Here is a 17,297-nt window from a genome sequence, read left to right on the forward strand (position 1 = left end):
GGGGCAGAGGCCCCGCCGGGGCTGCACCTGCTGCGGGCCGCGTGTCTCCAGCAGCCGGTGCTCGCTTGCTTTCCGCTCCGGGGACTTTCTCTGAGTTTTCTTAGGCCTTTTCCGTCGGCCTTAACCTCTCGGTGCCCGGAGTCTGCCCGCGTCGCCCGCGCACGACCACCTGCCGCCGCCAAGGGGCCGCCGAGGTCGGGAGCCGGGAGGGGACGGGGCCCCGCTGCCTGGACAGCAGCCCCACGTTCCCGCCGGGTCCCAGCGTCCCAGCGCTTGCCGAGGGCCAGTGGAACACAAAACGGGGACGGAAGGCGTACGGGGTGAGCTTTATTTATTCATGAGACCCAGAGGGGGACAGACACCCAGGCCGAGGGAGAAGCAGGCTCCCGCGGGGGCCCGACGCTGGACTCGATCCCGGGACCCGGGTCACGGCCTGGGCCGAGGGCGGCCGCCCCACCGCTGACCCCCGGGCCTGAGTGTGTGACCCGTGTGTGTGCGTGCGTGTATTTACGTGGACTGTACTCTCGACCAGCCGTCCGAGGCGTCGGTGACCAGGGCGTCTCTACCAGGCGGACAGTGACGGGGGCAGAGGCGCGGGCCCCACGCACGGCGACCCTTGTGCAACGGGAAGAGCAGGCCGGGCTCCAGCAGGGCTCCAGCAGGGCTGCCGCGGCCCCGCAGGCAGAGCCACATCCCTCCGCGCCTCCCTGGAGACTCGTGTGGACCCAGGGCGCGGAGAGACGCCGGGGGGCCAAGGGCTGCAGCAGGTCCCCCCCTTCGGGGCCCTCGTCCAGGGACAGCCACTTGCACAGTTTTGGAAAAGGGAAGTAGAAGCAGGTGCTGTCCAGCGCCTCGGTGGGGCTGCTCACGGCTCGGGCGTCCGGCCGGCAGCACCCACGCGGGCTCGGGGGCCTCCCCCCCCTTCCCCAGGCCGCCTGCTGGCTGCCCAGGCCCAACTCCCCACGTTGAGTCCTTCCTTACTAAAACGCCAGTCGGCAGTCATTTACGGTTTCTTGACCAAACTCTAACTCACCAGGTACAGGCACTGAAGGAAAAATAAATAAAAATGCTATTTAGAGCGTAACTTAAGGTCAGCAAGTATTTTATTAAAAACTACTATGGCAAAGCCATTGGGCGAAGGCAACGAGAAATATCATTTAAGCAGCGCCCATCGTCCCCGGGGCCTTCTCATCATACAGACCTCACGGACCCAGGACGCTGGGCGACGCAAGGGAAGGACGGGAAAGCAAGAACTGACTGTTCAGGTAGTGAAGGGCTGTCCATTTAAATAGTGATCCAAGTTCTGAGGCATCCTATCTGGGTGTGAGCCAAGCCAGGACAGATTCTTTATTTTAAAAAATAACGTGAGGGGCACCAGGCTGGCTTAGTCGGGGGAGCATGTGACTCTTGACCTTGGGGTCATGAGTCCGAGCTCCACATCGGGTGTAGAGATTATTTAAAAGTAAGATCTTTAAAAATAAATAAAATCATATGAAGAACTTAAAAATCAGCCTTATCCTTTTTTTTTTTTTTTTTTAAGATTTTATTTATTGATTCATGAGAGACACAGAGAGAGGCAGAGACCCAGGCAGAGGGAGAAGCAGGCTCCCTGCGGGGAGCCCGACGTGGGACTCGATCCCGGGACCCGGGGTCACGCCCTGGGCCGAAGGCAGGGGCTCCACTGCTGAGGCCCCCGCTGAGCCCCGCCCCGGGCGTCCCTCCACCTTATCTTCTGATAGGATGTCAATAGCCTCGGAGCTGCCCTTCCTTAGTCTCAGCATACTGAGCGCAGAGGAACTGAGGACCATTAGCGTGGAGACGTCACCCTCCAGGAAGGCCAACTTGAAGACCAACGTGTTTACAGGCCGCTGGCCTTGGTCTGCTCTGGGCAACTCCAGACTCTGTCCCCTGCACTCCTGGAACCAGGCGTTTGCAAACCAATTTACACAAATGAGTCTCTGCTGAGAAAACAACTCAAAGCACTTAAGTTATTAATGTGTCAGTAAAGTCAATTCTGCATTCGGAGGCCAGAGAGTTTTGCCACTTTCACTAAAAACATCAAAAAACCCAAAACAACAATAATGAAAAACACAAAACCCTACATGTAAGATGTTTTAAAATTAATTTGTTTCTTTGAGACAAAGAAATACTTTGAACTTTAGTAACGATACATGGGTCCAAGTTAATACCCAAGAACGTAAGATAAAAATCTTGCAAGGATTCCCCAGTCCTAGGTTTCTACATAGCAGCAGCAAACGTAAATTCAGTATTGGGTTTACATTTCATTCAAAGGGGAAATACAAAATTAGGAAAGCAAGAGATAAAAGTCAAAGCAAATATACTCAATACTTCCAAACAACTCTACGGTACAAAGTAAATAGGGGCGAAGGGAGCCCCCATGAATCCAATTGGCGATCTGCGTTCAAATCTATCAGAAACGTGAATTTCCTGCTATCTCCCCTGCCCGGGAACCACAAGCCGTCGCCGTCCCGGTCTCCGGCCCGTTAGGGACACTGCCTGAAGACAAGGCTTTCTTATGAGTCCATCCATGACTGACGGTGCTATCAGTGAGGGCAACGTGAGGGCAAGAGTGTCACCTGAAAGGGGCCGTTGGCAGAAACAAACCGTAGGGACCCTGGGACACGTGGGTTTTTGCGGCCTGGATGTTGTAGGACAACCTATTAATTAATGGACATCGACCCTTGAGTCTCACAAATCAAGAATGTATTAGCTAAGGACCACAGGGTCATTTGCCCTGCAGGTGTAATCAATCTAGAATCCTCAATGAGCACCCACATTACAGGTTTTGGGGATCCTGGCAATTCTCCTTCTAAGACCTCACTGTATTTAGGAACACATAAAGCTGAGTGATGGAGGCAAAAATGAACTCCTCCAGACCTCCAGGGTACGTGACAGCTGTGAGCTCCAGCATACACCTTCTTAGGCTCTGGTTTTTAAACTGCTGGATGCTTCTAAATCACTCAGTATACAGCAGAAATTAAAAGCATATGAACACATGGCAACAGCTTTCATCCTAATAGGTACAAACAGTCTTTTGAATCTTATACAGAGGTAGACAGATAAGTGAATGGAAGGAAACAACTCTAATTCCATCCAAAAAGTATTTCTCTAATGGTGACAAGCTCCATTTTTTATTCATTTTATTCTCAACTGCACATCCATACTTCACTTTCAAAAATGTCTTGAAATACGAAAGGGAAAACATGGCTACATAACAGCATTTGGAGAAACGTGTGTGACAAAACATGTATGTGAGACCTTGGAATTTGAACCAATGAATCATGTTAATATGAAGTGCAAAAACATGGCCTTTCAATCTGGAAAATAACCTCTTGTACAAATGCTAACCAAAAAGAGAATAATAAGTTTATCTTATTACCCACATACTTCCAGGGAAGGGATCAGCTGGTTAATTAACCTGTAACCTGGCAACCTGTCCATATATTATTACAAGATTAGTGTATTGCTCCAGGATGTTTAAGCTAATAAAGTTCCAACATCATTTTTTAAAATGAAGGAGAACTATTTACTTTCAGATTAACGAGAAAAACTTAACCCTTACACTTCGTTTTCCTCACACAAAAAAAAAGTTAAAGAATTTTTTTCTTAAATGTCACTCCAATGAAAAACTGGCCTCTAAATTTCTAGGGAAATTATTTCTTGGCCTTTAGTAAGTACTCAGTAAATACTTACAGCCAATTAAGGAGATTTAAAAGATAACCGTTTAATAAAAGTAAAGCCGGATTTTATGCCAAAATGTGGCTCGTGGAAAAAATGATCCGTGCTGCGTGGCAGCCCCAGGCTTTGCTGCAGAGCAACACAGAGACAGAGATGAGAGGCTGGGCTCAGTTCAACGGGAATTGGCAAAACAGCACAGCTATTCATTCAAACCACCCGGGCATAACTCTGTCCCCGCAGAACACAGTGCGCGCTGTAAGCACCAGGGATGGAGACTTTTGCTTGCTGTTTGTGAAAGGATCCTGTAAAAGGAATCTTTGTTCTGTAATTAAAAGATTGCCAGATACTACAGAAACTTTAGATTCAGGGTACATGCTGCCTTGCCACTTAGCCACCTTAAATATCCTTCTTTTGCGACTATTAATTCACTTGCGCAAAGTTGCTGATCACTGTCTACACTAGAAGCTTGCTAGAAACAACATATTTTCCCAAAAAAAGAATTGCAAAAGACATGAGAAGGCATAACATCTATGGAGTATGACATCAGAAAAGAGTAGAGCCTTTGTTTCGTCTGGTGATCGTTTCTGAAACAACTGGTAAGTTGGAGTGCGGCCATGGAGCTTTGGATTCTATTTATGCAATCATCTCTGCTTTCAAAAAGCAACAGTAATGAATTAACTTCTAGCGTCAGAAAAGTTGACTAACAACTAAACACTGGCTACATTCCTAGTGCAATACAATCCTTAACACATCCACAAACAGGTATACACTTCAAATATTGGCAAATTGCTTCAAAATGCAATTCTCAGTAAGTTTTGGTAATTTATTCACAGTTCAAGGTTAGAGTTGTTGGACTTACAAGACGTAAGGAAGAAATGACCAAATGCCTCAGTAAACTAAACATTTATCTTAAAGAACAGGAAACAAACAAAGCAAGATTCTAAAATCTCGAGCTCACAAGCAGGGTAATTTAAACAAATACCAAAAGCTTTATTTGAGCAAAAGCAAAAAACAAAGGACAGAAAAAAACAACCAACCAAAAAGTCAACCACAGAACATTTAAAAAGCTAACAGGATCACTTCTATATTCATTCTGAGTACCTTAAGAAAGTCAATTTGAGAATTTCCTAAAACGTTCACATTAGCCAACATCATGGCCGATTCCGTAACATTGATATCAAGCTATCACAGACTTACAGGTTAATACAGCGTCACTTTACAATCTTGCTAGTCAACTACGATTTTCATTTTAACCCTGGAAGCTTCTGGTTCAAAGTGAATGTTAAGCAGTCCTACTGGTTGTCATGCCATAGATCTGAAGATATGGTTAAGCTCATCAAGCTGGAGAAATACTGATATATTAATAATCCTTAAATATTGTGAGAACAAACTGATGTGTTAATTCTCCTAAACTTGGGATTCTAACACGAAGAACAAGGGAAGTCATCTGAAGCATGTTTCGTCAAGACATATCTGGTAGTCTGGGAGACAAAACCCACTAAATCTGTGGACAGAAGGCTCAGATACCTTCCTCCGTCAGCCCTTCCACTTCTTTGGCCTTCACAAATTCCGTGTGAGCTACGCTTTCTTCTTCTACAAACACTTTTCCAATGACATTGTGCTTTTTTAGAAAAATCACTTAACTTGTCACATAGGATAGTTAACATCAGTCTTTCCCTTTTATTGCTGTAGTATATCTTAATTTTTTAAACAGATAAAACACTGACTCCAAAGGACTTCCTAAAATATGTTTGTTAAAGCCGACATTTCAGCTGGTCTTCCTTCTTTGACGACAATATAAGTTAAGTGCCAAATAAACACTACTAAGGAGCTAAAAAAAAGGGGGGGGGGGCTCCTTTTCCTTCTTCTCATCCTCATGATTAGCTCAGGCCAAGAGAGCTGTATTCAGAAGGATAAGACAGTATCATCTTGGAAACAACCGCCAGCCCCCCCCCGGCACGCCGCGTGTCCGCTCCCCACGCAGGACCAGGGCTCGTTGATCACTCGCGCACCTCGCCTTCGCCCTTCCTTAGCACACCCGGAAACACGGTCTCCGCAGCCCGCGGCAACAGCTCACTCTACAAAATGCACTTTGTAGCTCCTGTGAACATGATGCGCCCCTGAACGCGGAGCATTCCGTAACACCCAGCTCGCCTCCATTCTACGCCCTCACCCTGGGCCTTGCCAGGTCCTTGTCTTCACCAGTGAGAGGTCGGCCTCGGGACAAGCAGACGTTGCTTTCAACAAGATGTCCTTTCCGGTTCCTGGCACAGGGACTTGCCCATAAGAGGATGCTGACACAATGACAGCACACTAAAAACGGCTCATGTTAATTTATCTCTTCTCCTTCGCTCCTACAGCACAGGTAATTAAAAAAAAAAGATAGAAAAGCGGACTGACTGCAAAGTAATCATCATCTACGGGGCCATGTGTGAGCTGCTACACATGACCCCAGCCTGAAAGGGCTCGTGGCGGAGGTCAGGAACGCTAAGTCACATATGAGTGAATCTAAACTTTAAATGTACTACAAGAAAGAACTTTTCATATAAAGGATTCCTTTTGTAGCATATCCTTCTTGAAAAATCAGATTTTCTTATCCTGTTTCACATTGGTTTTAACCGGGCAGGCACACTTATTAGTGATATGCCTCATTACAGTACCTTTTCTGCATTCATAATTAATACATAAAAGCATTTAAAAATCACTACATTAAATAAAGTAAGAAGCAAGAAGGGACAAGAAGGAGAAACTGTTTATTTGGAAAATATCACTTCTTGGTTCTTTAGTATCAGCTTTTGAAATCCAGTTCAGAACGTATCCTAGCTTGAAATGTGCGTCTGTGTGTGAGAGAAAGGCGGACACAGAGGAAGAGGAAAAATAGAGAAATTAAAAACTAATGATTGATATCAAATATTTGTTCACTTAGAATGCTGACCCAAACTTCAGACCGTTAAGAAACCCTACAAACCCATACAAATCACAGACATAAAATGCCAATTTAACAAACATAAAAAATGACACTATACATATACTAAAACTAGGCCTAAACAAAATAATCTCAGAAACAATTAAAATAGGTAAATACAGCTATAGTAGCTATGTATATGATGTAAATAATAACCTTACTTTATTTTTAAAAACAATCAAGTTTCTAGTCTCCATCTAGGACAGTCCTTCCAAACTACCTCAAAATATGCAAGGAATTTTTCTAGACCTAATACACAAGCAGAATCTGGGCTCCCCTTGTAGCAACAGCTATTAGAAAATCTTAACCTCAGCAAGAAATTCAAACACAGAAAAAAGAAAAAGCCTGAATTTACTTAAATAATTATGCTAAATATCTTACCTTCACAATTTAAAAGTGAGAACTTTAGAAAGACTTCACCAAGACACAACACACTGCCCTATAGCCCCCAAGATTTGGCCAAAAAGCCCCATAAAGAAATGATTACTCACAACACGTTGGGTGTCTAATATTCTACTCTATTTTAATCTAAGTTGTTAATTTCCATTTCTGACGTAAGCCAGCTGAAGGCACCTTGATATCACTTTATTTTTATCTTCTTCATTCCTAAATATATTTCAGGGTAGAACACAGACAACAGAGAACACCTAGGAAGTAATACTATGTTTGATGCAATCCTTCACTAGCATCAGGGTAAAGCACGGCTTTCTCTAACCTAGCCCAGCATATACACTTCTAGTCAAATGATTAGTCAAAAGACTTGCAAACCTTCCAAACTACAAAGAACTTCCAACTGGCACGATGGTACTAGTTTTATGCAACAAGGCAGTAAAAAGTTAAAATTCACTACACGAAATTTTTAAGAGATTTTGGCATATACCAGGACTGATTTACTCTCCGACGTCTGATAGCAACTTTGTGCGGTGATTTCGAAGAACAAGTCATTTTAAGAAAAAAAACATGAAAAATAAAAAACGAGCGACGCAAGGAAATAAACAGTTTTAGAAGATGAAAAAACTAGGAGTAGGACACCCCACCTGGAGGTCCCCCATCTTCACACGGAAAATCATGTTGTCAGTCGTCCAAAGCAGCTCAAATTTAAAGTTTGTGCTACGAAATTGTGCAAATACTTGCTGTTAAGAATGGAGAAAACCAATGTACTACCATATTCTAGCTTCCTACGTTAACTCGACCTCCAGATAACCAGCAACAGGTCTGAGACACTCGGGTTAACCTAACTTACATAGAAATCCCACCACGAAAAGCTTTCAGTTTTTAAGTTCTACAGTGTGATTTTAAAAACAAACACAAACAAATTTCAAAACAAATCACAGCATCTTCTAGTTATATGTAAATTTAACAAAACCTTAATTAAATGTCCAAGCATTAGCATACATTGCCACTGGCTTTAGATATTCCAATTAAATGTACTAGATTTTCTTTGGGCTGAATGAATAGAAACATAGTAAAACAAAGGCCAATTATTCTAAAAACATATAATCCTCCCAGATTGAAGTGGAGGGCCTGGAAATCCAACACCCAGCATCCTTTAAAGAAAATGAGAGCTAAATCTCTTGGTGATAATGATTCCAATATAAATTCCATTATTTAAACTCCCCCACAAATTACTGAAAAAATATGAGGTAATTTCACAAAAATCACAAATTGAGTGGAATAATTATAACCGATATATAAATAAGGATTTACTAAAAAAGGCTTCAAGGGGTGATATTTTAAATCAAGGTGTTAAATACAAAAGGTGTCTTGTGTTGCTCAATCGCCCAGAGTTGCAGATGCTCCTTATTCTACAGTTACAGATTTGGCAAGATTCCGGGGAAAATCAACCTGCAAAAGAAGCAACATTTGAAAGATTATATACATTGCAGGGAGAGGAGCGGGTTCTCTAAGCAAATTATTTTTGTGTATAAAACCAGAAAACAACACGTTCATCAACCATCTTAATTACAGACTACAAAGAACTAAAATTAGAAAATGTTGCTGAACAATGTATCTCAAAAATCCTGACACGAGGAAAAGAATTCCCCAGGAGCCGGTTCAGCGCAGGAAGTGCTTCTGTGGTCCTCCATGACAGGGCAGCTTACTCAGAAGACACTAGAAGCGGGTAAGACCAGGAGGTCTGGCTGTCCTAACGACCAGGAGACTGGGAACCCTAGATCCTGCAAGGCGTGGGAGTGTCCCAAAGAACTGCCAACAGCCGCCCAGAAGGAAACGGAAACACGTGGAGACTCCCCGCCCTGCAGGTAACCTCCAATCACAGAGGCAGGCCCCACGGTGCCTGCGGGTCCTGCGGGTAGGAAAAAGTGAGGACGTAATCTACGAATTGGGCCATGCAAACGTTAACAGGTGACAGATACGTATCTGAAGGATTTCTCAAATGCTACTGCTAAAAATTTAGAAGGAAAACTAAGAGTATCAAAGCAGGTAAAAAGCCGGCCCAAGATTTCTACAGGAGCCCATCACTTACGTCATAGCCCCTCAGCACAGCAAGGTGGAAAGCCAGCAACTGTAAGGGGATCACACTGAGAATGCCCTGCAAGCAGTCCACTGAGTGGGGCACCTTGATTGTTCTGTTTGTGTTCTTAATGGTCTCGGTATCTTCCTTATCACAAATCACCACTGGGCGTCCCTGGGAAAGACACACACACATTCAGCGGCAAGCAAAGGTAGAGCGGTTGCACACGAATGTGCAAAGCCCACACTGCACATCTGCACGCGGCCTCACAGGCTCAATCCCATGTGTAACTCAGACTGATTTCACTTGTAGCAAAGAGGCAGAAACTTTGCAGGATCCAGTCATTTTTTTAAACTCACACAACTGAGAAATACCAAGCTCAGTACTTGAATCCAAGTCCGCCTGCCTTCAAAGCTCAGCTTCGTAACCACTACATTGTGCCCACACAGTAATACCTTCGGGGCTTTATGTAAGAGCCAGATGATCTGAAGAAAACTCAGGTAAGCACAGCACCTGAGTAATATTAATGTAAACCCTAGTTTCTCCTGAAATACACTTTTAAGTATATTAACTTAAAAGGGAGCAGCATACACTAATAGAGAGGACAGGACCTGGAGACTAGGACCTCAGTTTGGGTCTTGGTTCTGCTTATTACGAGATCTTTGAGCTGGGTCCTGTCAAAACTCTTCACACCTAAACTCCACATGTTCTGTAAGCCTCCTACTGGGCCCTGGCCTATCAGTTTAAATGTCATAAAATTCAAATAAGCTATAGTAACCCAACTCTTCGACAACCCCAGGGGCCGTCCCAGCACAGCCTCTAACGTACCTGCCTGGCCACCACCTGCTGAAGAGCATTCTGACACTTGGCATACGTGTGATCTCTCATAATGATCATGATGACAGGCATCAACTTATCCACCAAAGCCAGAGGGCCATGTTTCAATTCACCAGCAAGGATGCCTTCAGAGTGCATGTAAGTGATTTCTTTGATTTTCTAACAGGAAAGAGCTACATTAGTCTTCAGTTTGTTTTTCAAAAACCCATTCTTAAGTAAATATTACACAAAACATCTGCTGTCTGAAGTCACTACTTATCCACAGTATAAAAGGACCTACACTGGTATGTAAATATAGGCTAATAGTTATTTATAAACTACCAACAAGTAATGGAAGTTTGAGTGTCTATATAATAAATAACTACAAGTTTTACAACCGCAAAAACTTTTTGAAAATTTTAGATGATCATGAATATATTCACATTACTTTGTAACTGTTCTATTACTTGCCTCACGTTTACCTCAATTAAATCTCACACCTAGAGAACTTAATCTTTTATTTACTCCTATTTGGACAACAAATTAACTCAAGTAACTTGCTAAACCTAAATCCAAATCACAGTGGTAAAATGTACTTTTCTTGATACTCACTTTTCAATTACGTATTGTTACCCTTTTTCCAGGTAAGTAATCAGAGTGCGTTTTTTACAAAGGCATTTTCAAAAGTCCCACCTATTTCATTCAGTCTAAAAGTAGGACTACGTGCAGGTCCTCAAGTCCAAGATGAAATTATAAGCGAGACGACTTACTAGGGCCCCTTCAAGGCAAGTAGCATAATGATAGCCACGCCCCATGATCAACACTGACTTCTGATGGTACAGTTCTGTTGCCAGTTTCTGAATTTCATCATCCATGCTCAGTACTTCCTTAATCAAATCTGTTAAGAAGTAATATTAACAAAGTCTATGAAAAAAGGACAACTAACTGACCCAATATCGTAACAATAATACACTGGCAGCAACCAACAAAAAGACCAGGGTTTCTATTCTATTCTGTGACACGAGCAAGGGATTTCTAAATACACGGGTTCAAAAGAAGAAAGATCTTTGGGACTAAACAGCTACAAGCCACAGCTTCAGGGATAAGAGACCTCACTCATTAGCCACCCCTCAGACAACAAAAGTCGACGGTGTGAGCTCTTCCTACCAGGCAGCCGCTTCAGTCCAAGCATGATCTCTTTGCGTCTCTCTTGCATGGAGATCCTGTCATCACACATCATGAGGGCAAACATGACAAGGGAAACAAACTGGCTGGTATAAGCCTGCAACACCACAGAAAGGCAGAATTAGCTGCAAGTCCATTTGAAGAACTTGGAATTTTTAATTTATAAAAAGAGGAAAACAAAGAATTCCCTCCCACTGGTTTTATAAATATATATTGCCCCCCCCTTTTTTTTTTTTAAAAAAAAAGCAGCATTAGTAAAAGCAAACTGAATCAGTAGTTGGGAAATCTATCACTATGCTCCATTTCTGAATTTGAAAAAATGACTTAATCTTTATTTCCAAATACAAAAATTCCTTATAATGCACTGGATGCTTACCAAATCCCCAATGTCTTCAAGAAAGGAGCAGAAACACGCCAGAGGAAGGTGAGCAGAGTGTAAATCTGCACATACATAACCAAATTAGGTTTTTTATATAAGCCAAAGCACTGGAAGGATTTTCCCTGAGGTACCTGCACTGAATTTGTTGGTTTTTTTTTTTTTAACTGATCTTTTTTTTTTTTTTAAACTATTGCTTATTGTTTTTCCTCATTTCCATCTTTGGTTTCTTTTCCAGTTTGGCTTGAAAAAAATTTTAATCTCAATTGTAGCAAAGTGAGTAGAAATAAGAATCATCATCATTCTTAAGAATAATTACATTCTTAAGAATAATTCTTAAGAATAATTACATTTTAATAACATGGTATTAATAACATTTCTGTACTAAGCCTTTTTAAGTAGGCTCCACAGCCAGCATGGAGCCCAATGCAGGGCTTGAACTCATGACCCTGACTGAGATCAAGACCTGAGCTGAGATCAAGAGTCAGATGCTTAACTGACTGAGCCTCTTAACTGCCCCTGTACTAAGTCTTTTTAATAGTAGTTCTGTTATCTTTTTAATTCATCAGCCATCTAAAGAAACTAAATTTTATGTTTTAAACATTTGAGTTTCTTTTTTTTAAATATATTTATTTTTATTTTTATTTACTTATGATAGTCACAGAGAGAGAGAGAGAGAGAGGCAGAGACACAGGCAGAGGGAGAAGCAGGCCCCATGCACCGGGAGCCCGACGTGGGACTCGATCCCGGGTCTCCAAGATCGCGCCCTGGGCCAAAGGCAGGCGCTAAACTGCTGCACCACCCAGGGATCCCACATTTGAGTTTCTTATTTATATTTTTATTATTAAATCACTAGGACTACTGTAGTGTGGCCAGCTACAGAGTTATGTGCAATTTTAACAGTAAGAAGTTTATTCCTGGGACACCTGAGTGGCTCAGCAGTTGGGCCTTGGGCCCAGGGCGTGACCCCGGGGTCCCGGGATCGAGTCCCGCATCGGGCTCCCTGCATGGAGCCTGCTTCTCCCTCTGCCTGTGTCTCTGCCTCTCTGTGTCTCTCATGAATAAATAAATCTTTAAAAAAAAAAAAAAAGTTTATTCTTGGTTTTTTTGTAGATTATAGGCTGAATTTCTATCAGCCTTCTCTGGATAAGGAAATCACTTCATTAGTGAATATTTTCCTGTCATAACGTGGATAATGAGCCTCCTGTATAATGAAATCACAATCTGCTAATGCTCCTTACTGTCCCAATAGTTAAACGAGACTCCCTACTTCCTCTTGCTGAACCTCCCAACTAGGAGCTGCTTACATGTCCCCCACAGCTACCTGTGTGACCTATCTCTGTGTTACGACATGTTCCACTAGCAGGCTGGGGTTTTCTCCCCCAAAGCACTGACACGGACTTGCAGTCCCTTGCCTTCAGGCTAACAAGCACACCTGTATTCTAAATTCCAGTCCCTTCTAATCTACCTTTTCCTACTGACATTTACTCTTCAATAAACCAATTCATCACAAAACATTTGATCAGGAAAAGGGAAGAGACCCAATATCTAGGACCCCTGGGATACCTACACTGTTTCCAATTCTTTGTGTTTCTTTTTGTTTGTTTAAGATTTTATTCATTTATTTGACAGAAAGTGAGAGAGAGCAAGAGAGAACACAAGCGGGGGGCAGGAGGAGGGCAGGCAGAGAGAGAGAAAGAGAGAGGGAGAAGCAGGTTCCCTGCTGAGCAGGGAGCCCAGATGCAGGGCTCGCCCAGGACCCCGGGATCATGACCGAGCCGATGGTAGATGCTCAACCAACATCTTGAAGGGCCCCAGGTGCCCCTTCTTTCCAATTCACACTAATCCAATGGGTTCTAGTTCCTCCAGCCCATGACTAAAAATGTTACTCTACAGAATAATGTTTCCTTATTTGGACTTAAGACATCTCAACCTTGGTTTTTAAGTATGAATATTAAAATAAAATAGATTTAATGCACACATTTTTCTATTGCATTCCCATTACAGCTTAATTTCCAATTTCATGTTTTTCATTTCATCAATATACACCAGAAAACCAATTATAAGAAAAGTAAGGTACACCTCACACTTAGAATTTACTGAGGTTTGAAAGAATTCACCAGGAAAATGTTGATTCTGAACTTTTAAACTTGCTTTACTTTATATTCTGCCAAAAAGTTATATTGGTTTATTTTTAAAAATCAACAAAAGTCAGTACTGTGGTTAAATTTTAAACACCTGCAATAACATATAAAAACTGCTAAATCTGCACATTTATGTCCATCAATTCCTACAGAAATATCAAATTGTCTATGGTCTGATATTAGGAGAAACTTAGTCATCTCTCTCTCTCTAATCCTAATAGTTTTTCAGGCAAAGTTGGGGATTCATGATCAAGATTATAGAATTCTTGGGCTGGCTCCATCACAGGGTCAGGGATTAGGACCAATGATGAACTTCTTTGATCATCTATTAGCATATAAACTTGTATTTGCCATTCGGAAACAGTCTATGACTAAGCACTGCAAAACTTTTATAACTCCAAGCCCAGGAAGTCTAAGGCAGTTGAAGAAAACAAAATTACTTTAGAGTTCAAGAAAAATTAAAGTAACACTAAACTGCCATACTTCCTAAAATTTTCAAGGGAGCTATTTTTTTTAAGCAGTTAATTAAAATATATGTACTATGAGAAGATGCTTATTTTCTTATACAAGATGTAACCACTGGGGGAGACTGAGGGAGAAGTACACGGCCTTGTCTGTACTATCTTTGCAACTTCCTATGAACCTTCAGTTATTTCAAAATAAAAAGACCGTATAAAAAAGGACCTGCAAAAAAGAAAACTACTGCTAGAAATAACAACATGAAAAAAATCTCAAAAACATCATCGGTGAAACCCTTGTTTCACCACGTGTTAAACAGAAGGAACCAGACACAAAGGACATGTATTATACAATCTCGTTTACAAAAAACCTCTGGAAGATGACACAGGATAGCAGGAGAAAGCAACTGTAGCTGCCTCGAGCAGGAGTGGGGGTTGACCGTAAGGCGGCACAGAGGAACTTGTTCAAGTGAGTTAGTCTAAAACAGGACCGTGCAAAAACAAAACAAAAAAAATAAAATAAAAAAATTAAAAAATAAAAAATAAAACAGGACCGTGGCCACAGTTACACAGCCAAACTTACTAAAACTACATACCTAAAATCGGTGAGTGTTATGATGGTGAAATTTATACCTCCATAGAGCCGCGGGAAAAAATGTTAATGGTACAATCTAGGTGAGGAGTATATGGGTGTGAATATAAAATTCCTTTCACTTTACTGTTTGAAAATCATAATTAAATGTTTAGAAAATTAAAGTTTTTGTGAACAACAGAATTAGAAATAAAAAAAAGTGTCCTTCCTGTGACAGCTCACAGTTCAAGAAAGATTTTAGTAAAAAGGTAAGTCAATGGCATCCATGCACTGGTGATCCCATATCCCACATACCCCGTGGTGAAGCCCTGTTCTACCATGTGTTGTGAATAAAGGAGCCCTGGAATTCCAATCCCTGATCAAAGCTGTCTGTCTGGATACTGTTCCAAAAATCCATAAGCTGCTGCTGAGGGAGGCTGGTTATTTATTCAGGCACAGAATGGAAACCCAAGCACAAACATCTTACATGTTTTAATTACCACATGGAGAAAATTCAGGTTTCAGCTTTCTGTAAATTACAGTGTTAGCAACATCAAAGTAACCAAGAAACAAAAAACCTCACTCAGAGTTTTTACATAAGAATCACAGATTTTCCAAAAAAAAAAATTCTGAGGTTCTTTAAAAGGAAAAAAAAATTCAAATGTGGTTTTGTACATCATCTTCCACACACCTTAATTAGAATCAAATCCACCGATACCTAAGCATCTTATTAGACAATCAGCAGGAAATACTACATTTAAGCAGAAAAAACAGAAATGTTGAAATCATAAAGAGTACTACAACTGTGGACAGAGAACATCTTTTGCATTTATAGATCTAAGATTCCTATTTTTATGACTAATACTAAATCTATGCATATTCCAATTTCAAAGAGCAAAGTAGTTTCAACAGGTCTTAAGGGACACCCGGGGGGCTCAGGGGTTTAGCGCCGCCTTCAGCCCAGGGCGTGATCCTGGAGTCCCGGGATCGAGTCCCGTGTCGGGCTCCCTGCGTGGAGCCTGCTTCTCCCTTTGCCTGTGTCTCTGCCTCTCTCTCTGTGTCTCTCAGGAATAAATAAATAAAATGTTTTTTTAAAAAAGTCTTAAAAAAAAGATGCTTTAAGTCTCCACAGATACAGTATCCAAAGAGAAGCAGAAATTGTCATATAACACTCATTTTAATTTTTTTAAATAGGCAGATTGTATGCCAAAAAGTGCGCACCCTCTTACAAACTTTCATGGGTAGTGTGTATATTTAGGCATGTGTATTAGAAGCTATGAGTATGTAAATAAAAATTTATTATTATTAGAATTAAAAATAATTAAAAATTAAATGGATTAAGCTGGGTGTTTCTGTTATTTCTCTAATTTCCTACTCTACTTAATAGAAGAAGAGGACCTGCACTTACCATGTACCCCACTGTACCCGCAAGAGGAACGTAAGTGATGAATGGAAACAGACAGCATGTATGTTAGATCCTCTGTCCCTTTTAATGGGACTGAGGGAGGGAACAGTGTTTTATCTACTACAGGCCACCCAGCCTTACAACAATTACAATGATTAGTAAACTGTAAGGGCTCTGTAAGTGCTACCAAATGAACCATAAGGTATGGATGAGGGTGTCCTAGCTGCACTACAATCAGACAGGTGAGAGAACTAAGTCAGTAACTTACCTTCGTGCTGGCCACGCCGATCTCGGGCCCGGCGTTAATGTGAACCCCACAGTCTGTCTCCCTGGATATGGAGCTGCCCACCGTGTTTGTGATCCCCACAGTTAAGGCTCCTCTCTCCTTGCAGTACCGAAGACCCATCAGGGTGTCTGCGGTCTCACCTATGAAAGCAGGAAGATAAAAGTCACAGAGCAGTCAGCAGACACGGTTTCTTAGATGCAAAAACAAAAAAACTGACTACACTTTCGTCAGTATCATTTGCTTAAGTAAAATTTAAAACATGCCCTTGGGGCACCTGTGGCTCAGTGGGTTGAGCATCCGACGCTTGATTTTGGCTCAGGTCATGATCTCAGGGTCATGAGATCAAGCCCCACATCGGGTTCCACATTCAGTGCGGAGTCGGCTTCAGATTCTCTCTCTCTCTCTTACTCCACATTCCCCCACACCCAGCTCACACAATGCTCTCTAAAATAAATCTTAAAAAAAAACAACCAAAAGTATGCATTTCAAAATAATAAATTTGTAAAACTTTTAATAGTAAGTTCCTATTTTTTAGGCTCTCCTTTCCTTGTCTTTGAAAATTCACCCCTTTAAGTGTAAAATGTGTTAATTTTCTAATTCATAAGGAATTATGTAATATCAAAATAAATCTGTGTTTGTCAAATCATCTGTAATACTTGTATATCTTTAAATGTCAATTTTTGCCAAGACATGCTGTAATTAGGGATCCCTGGGTGGCTCAGCAGTTTGGCGCCTGCCTTTGGCCCAGGACATGATCCTAAAGTCCCCGGATTGAGTCCTGCGTCGGGCTCCCTGTATGGAGCCTGCTTCTCCCTCTGCCTGTGTCTCTGCCCCCCGCCCCCTCTCTCTATCATGAATAAATGAATAAAATTTTTTTTAAAAGTCTTTTAAAAAAAAAAAGACATGCTGTAATTATTAG

At 41.8% G+C, this 17,297-nt stretch overlaps 1 protein-coding gene across 3 annotated transcripts in view; it reads right to left on the minus strand.

Moving 5' to 3' along the window:
* Positions 1 to 4,665: 4,665 nt before the first annotated feature.
* GFPT1 (glutamine--fructose-6-phosphate transaminase 1) overlaps positions 4,666 to 17,297 on the minus strand; it is a 55,796-nt gene continuing 43,164 nt past the window's right edge. For all 3 annotated transcript variants that reach the window (XM_025470275.3, XM_025470286.3, XM_025470294.3), the window contains 6 exons: positions 16,361 to 16,518; positions 11,121 to 11,235; positions 10,724 to 10,851; positions 9,966 to 10,133; positions 9,150 to 9,311; positions 4,666 to 8,509 (listed from right to left, as the gene is read on the minus strand). In XM_025470275.3, the coding sequence (XP_025326060.1) occupies positions 8,465 to 8,509; positions 9,150 to 9,311; positions 9,966 to 10,133; positions 10,724 to 10,851; positions 11,121 to 11,235; positions 16,361 to 16,518 (776 nt within the window). In that variant the 3' untranslated portion in view covers positions 4,666 to 8,464. The remainder of the gene's footprint in view (positions 8,510 to 9,149; positions 9,312 to 9,965; positions 10,134 to 10,723; positions 10,852 to 11,120; positions 11,236 to 16,360; positions 16,519 to 17,297) is intronic.

Source organism: Canis lupus, chromosome 10, assembly GCF_003254725.2.
Source record: "Canis lupus dingo isolate Sandy chromosome 10, ASM325472v2, whole genome shotgun sequence".
NCBI classification, from domain to species: domain Eukaryota; kingdom Metazoa; phylum Chordata; class Mammalia; order Carnivora; family Canidae; genus Canis; species Canis lupus.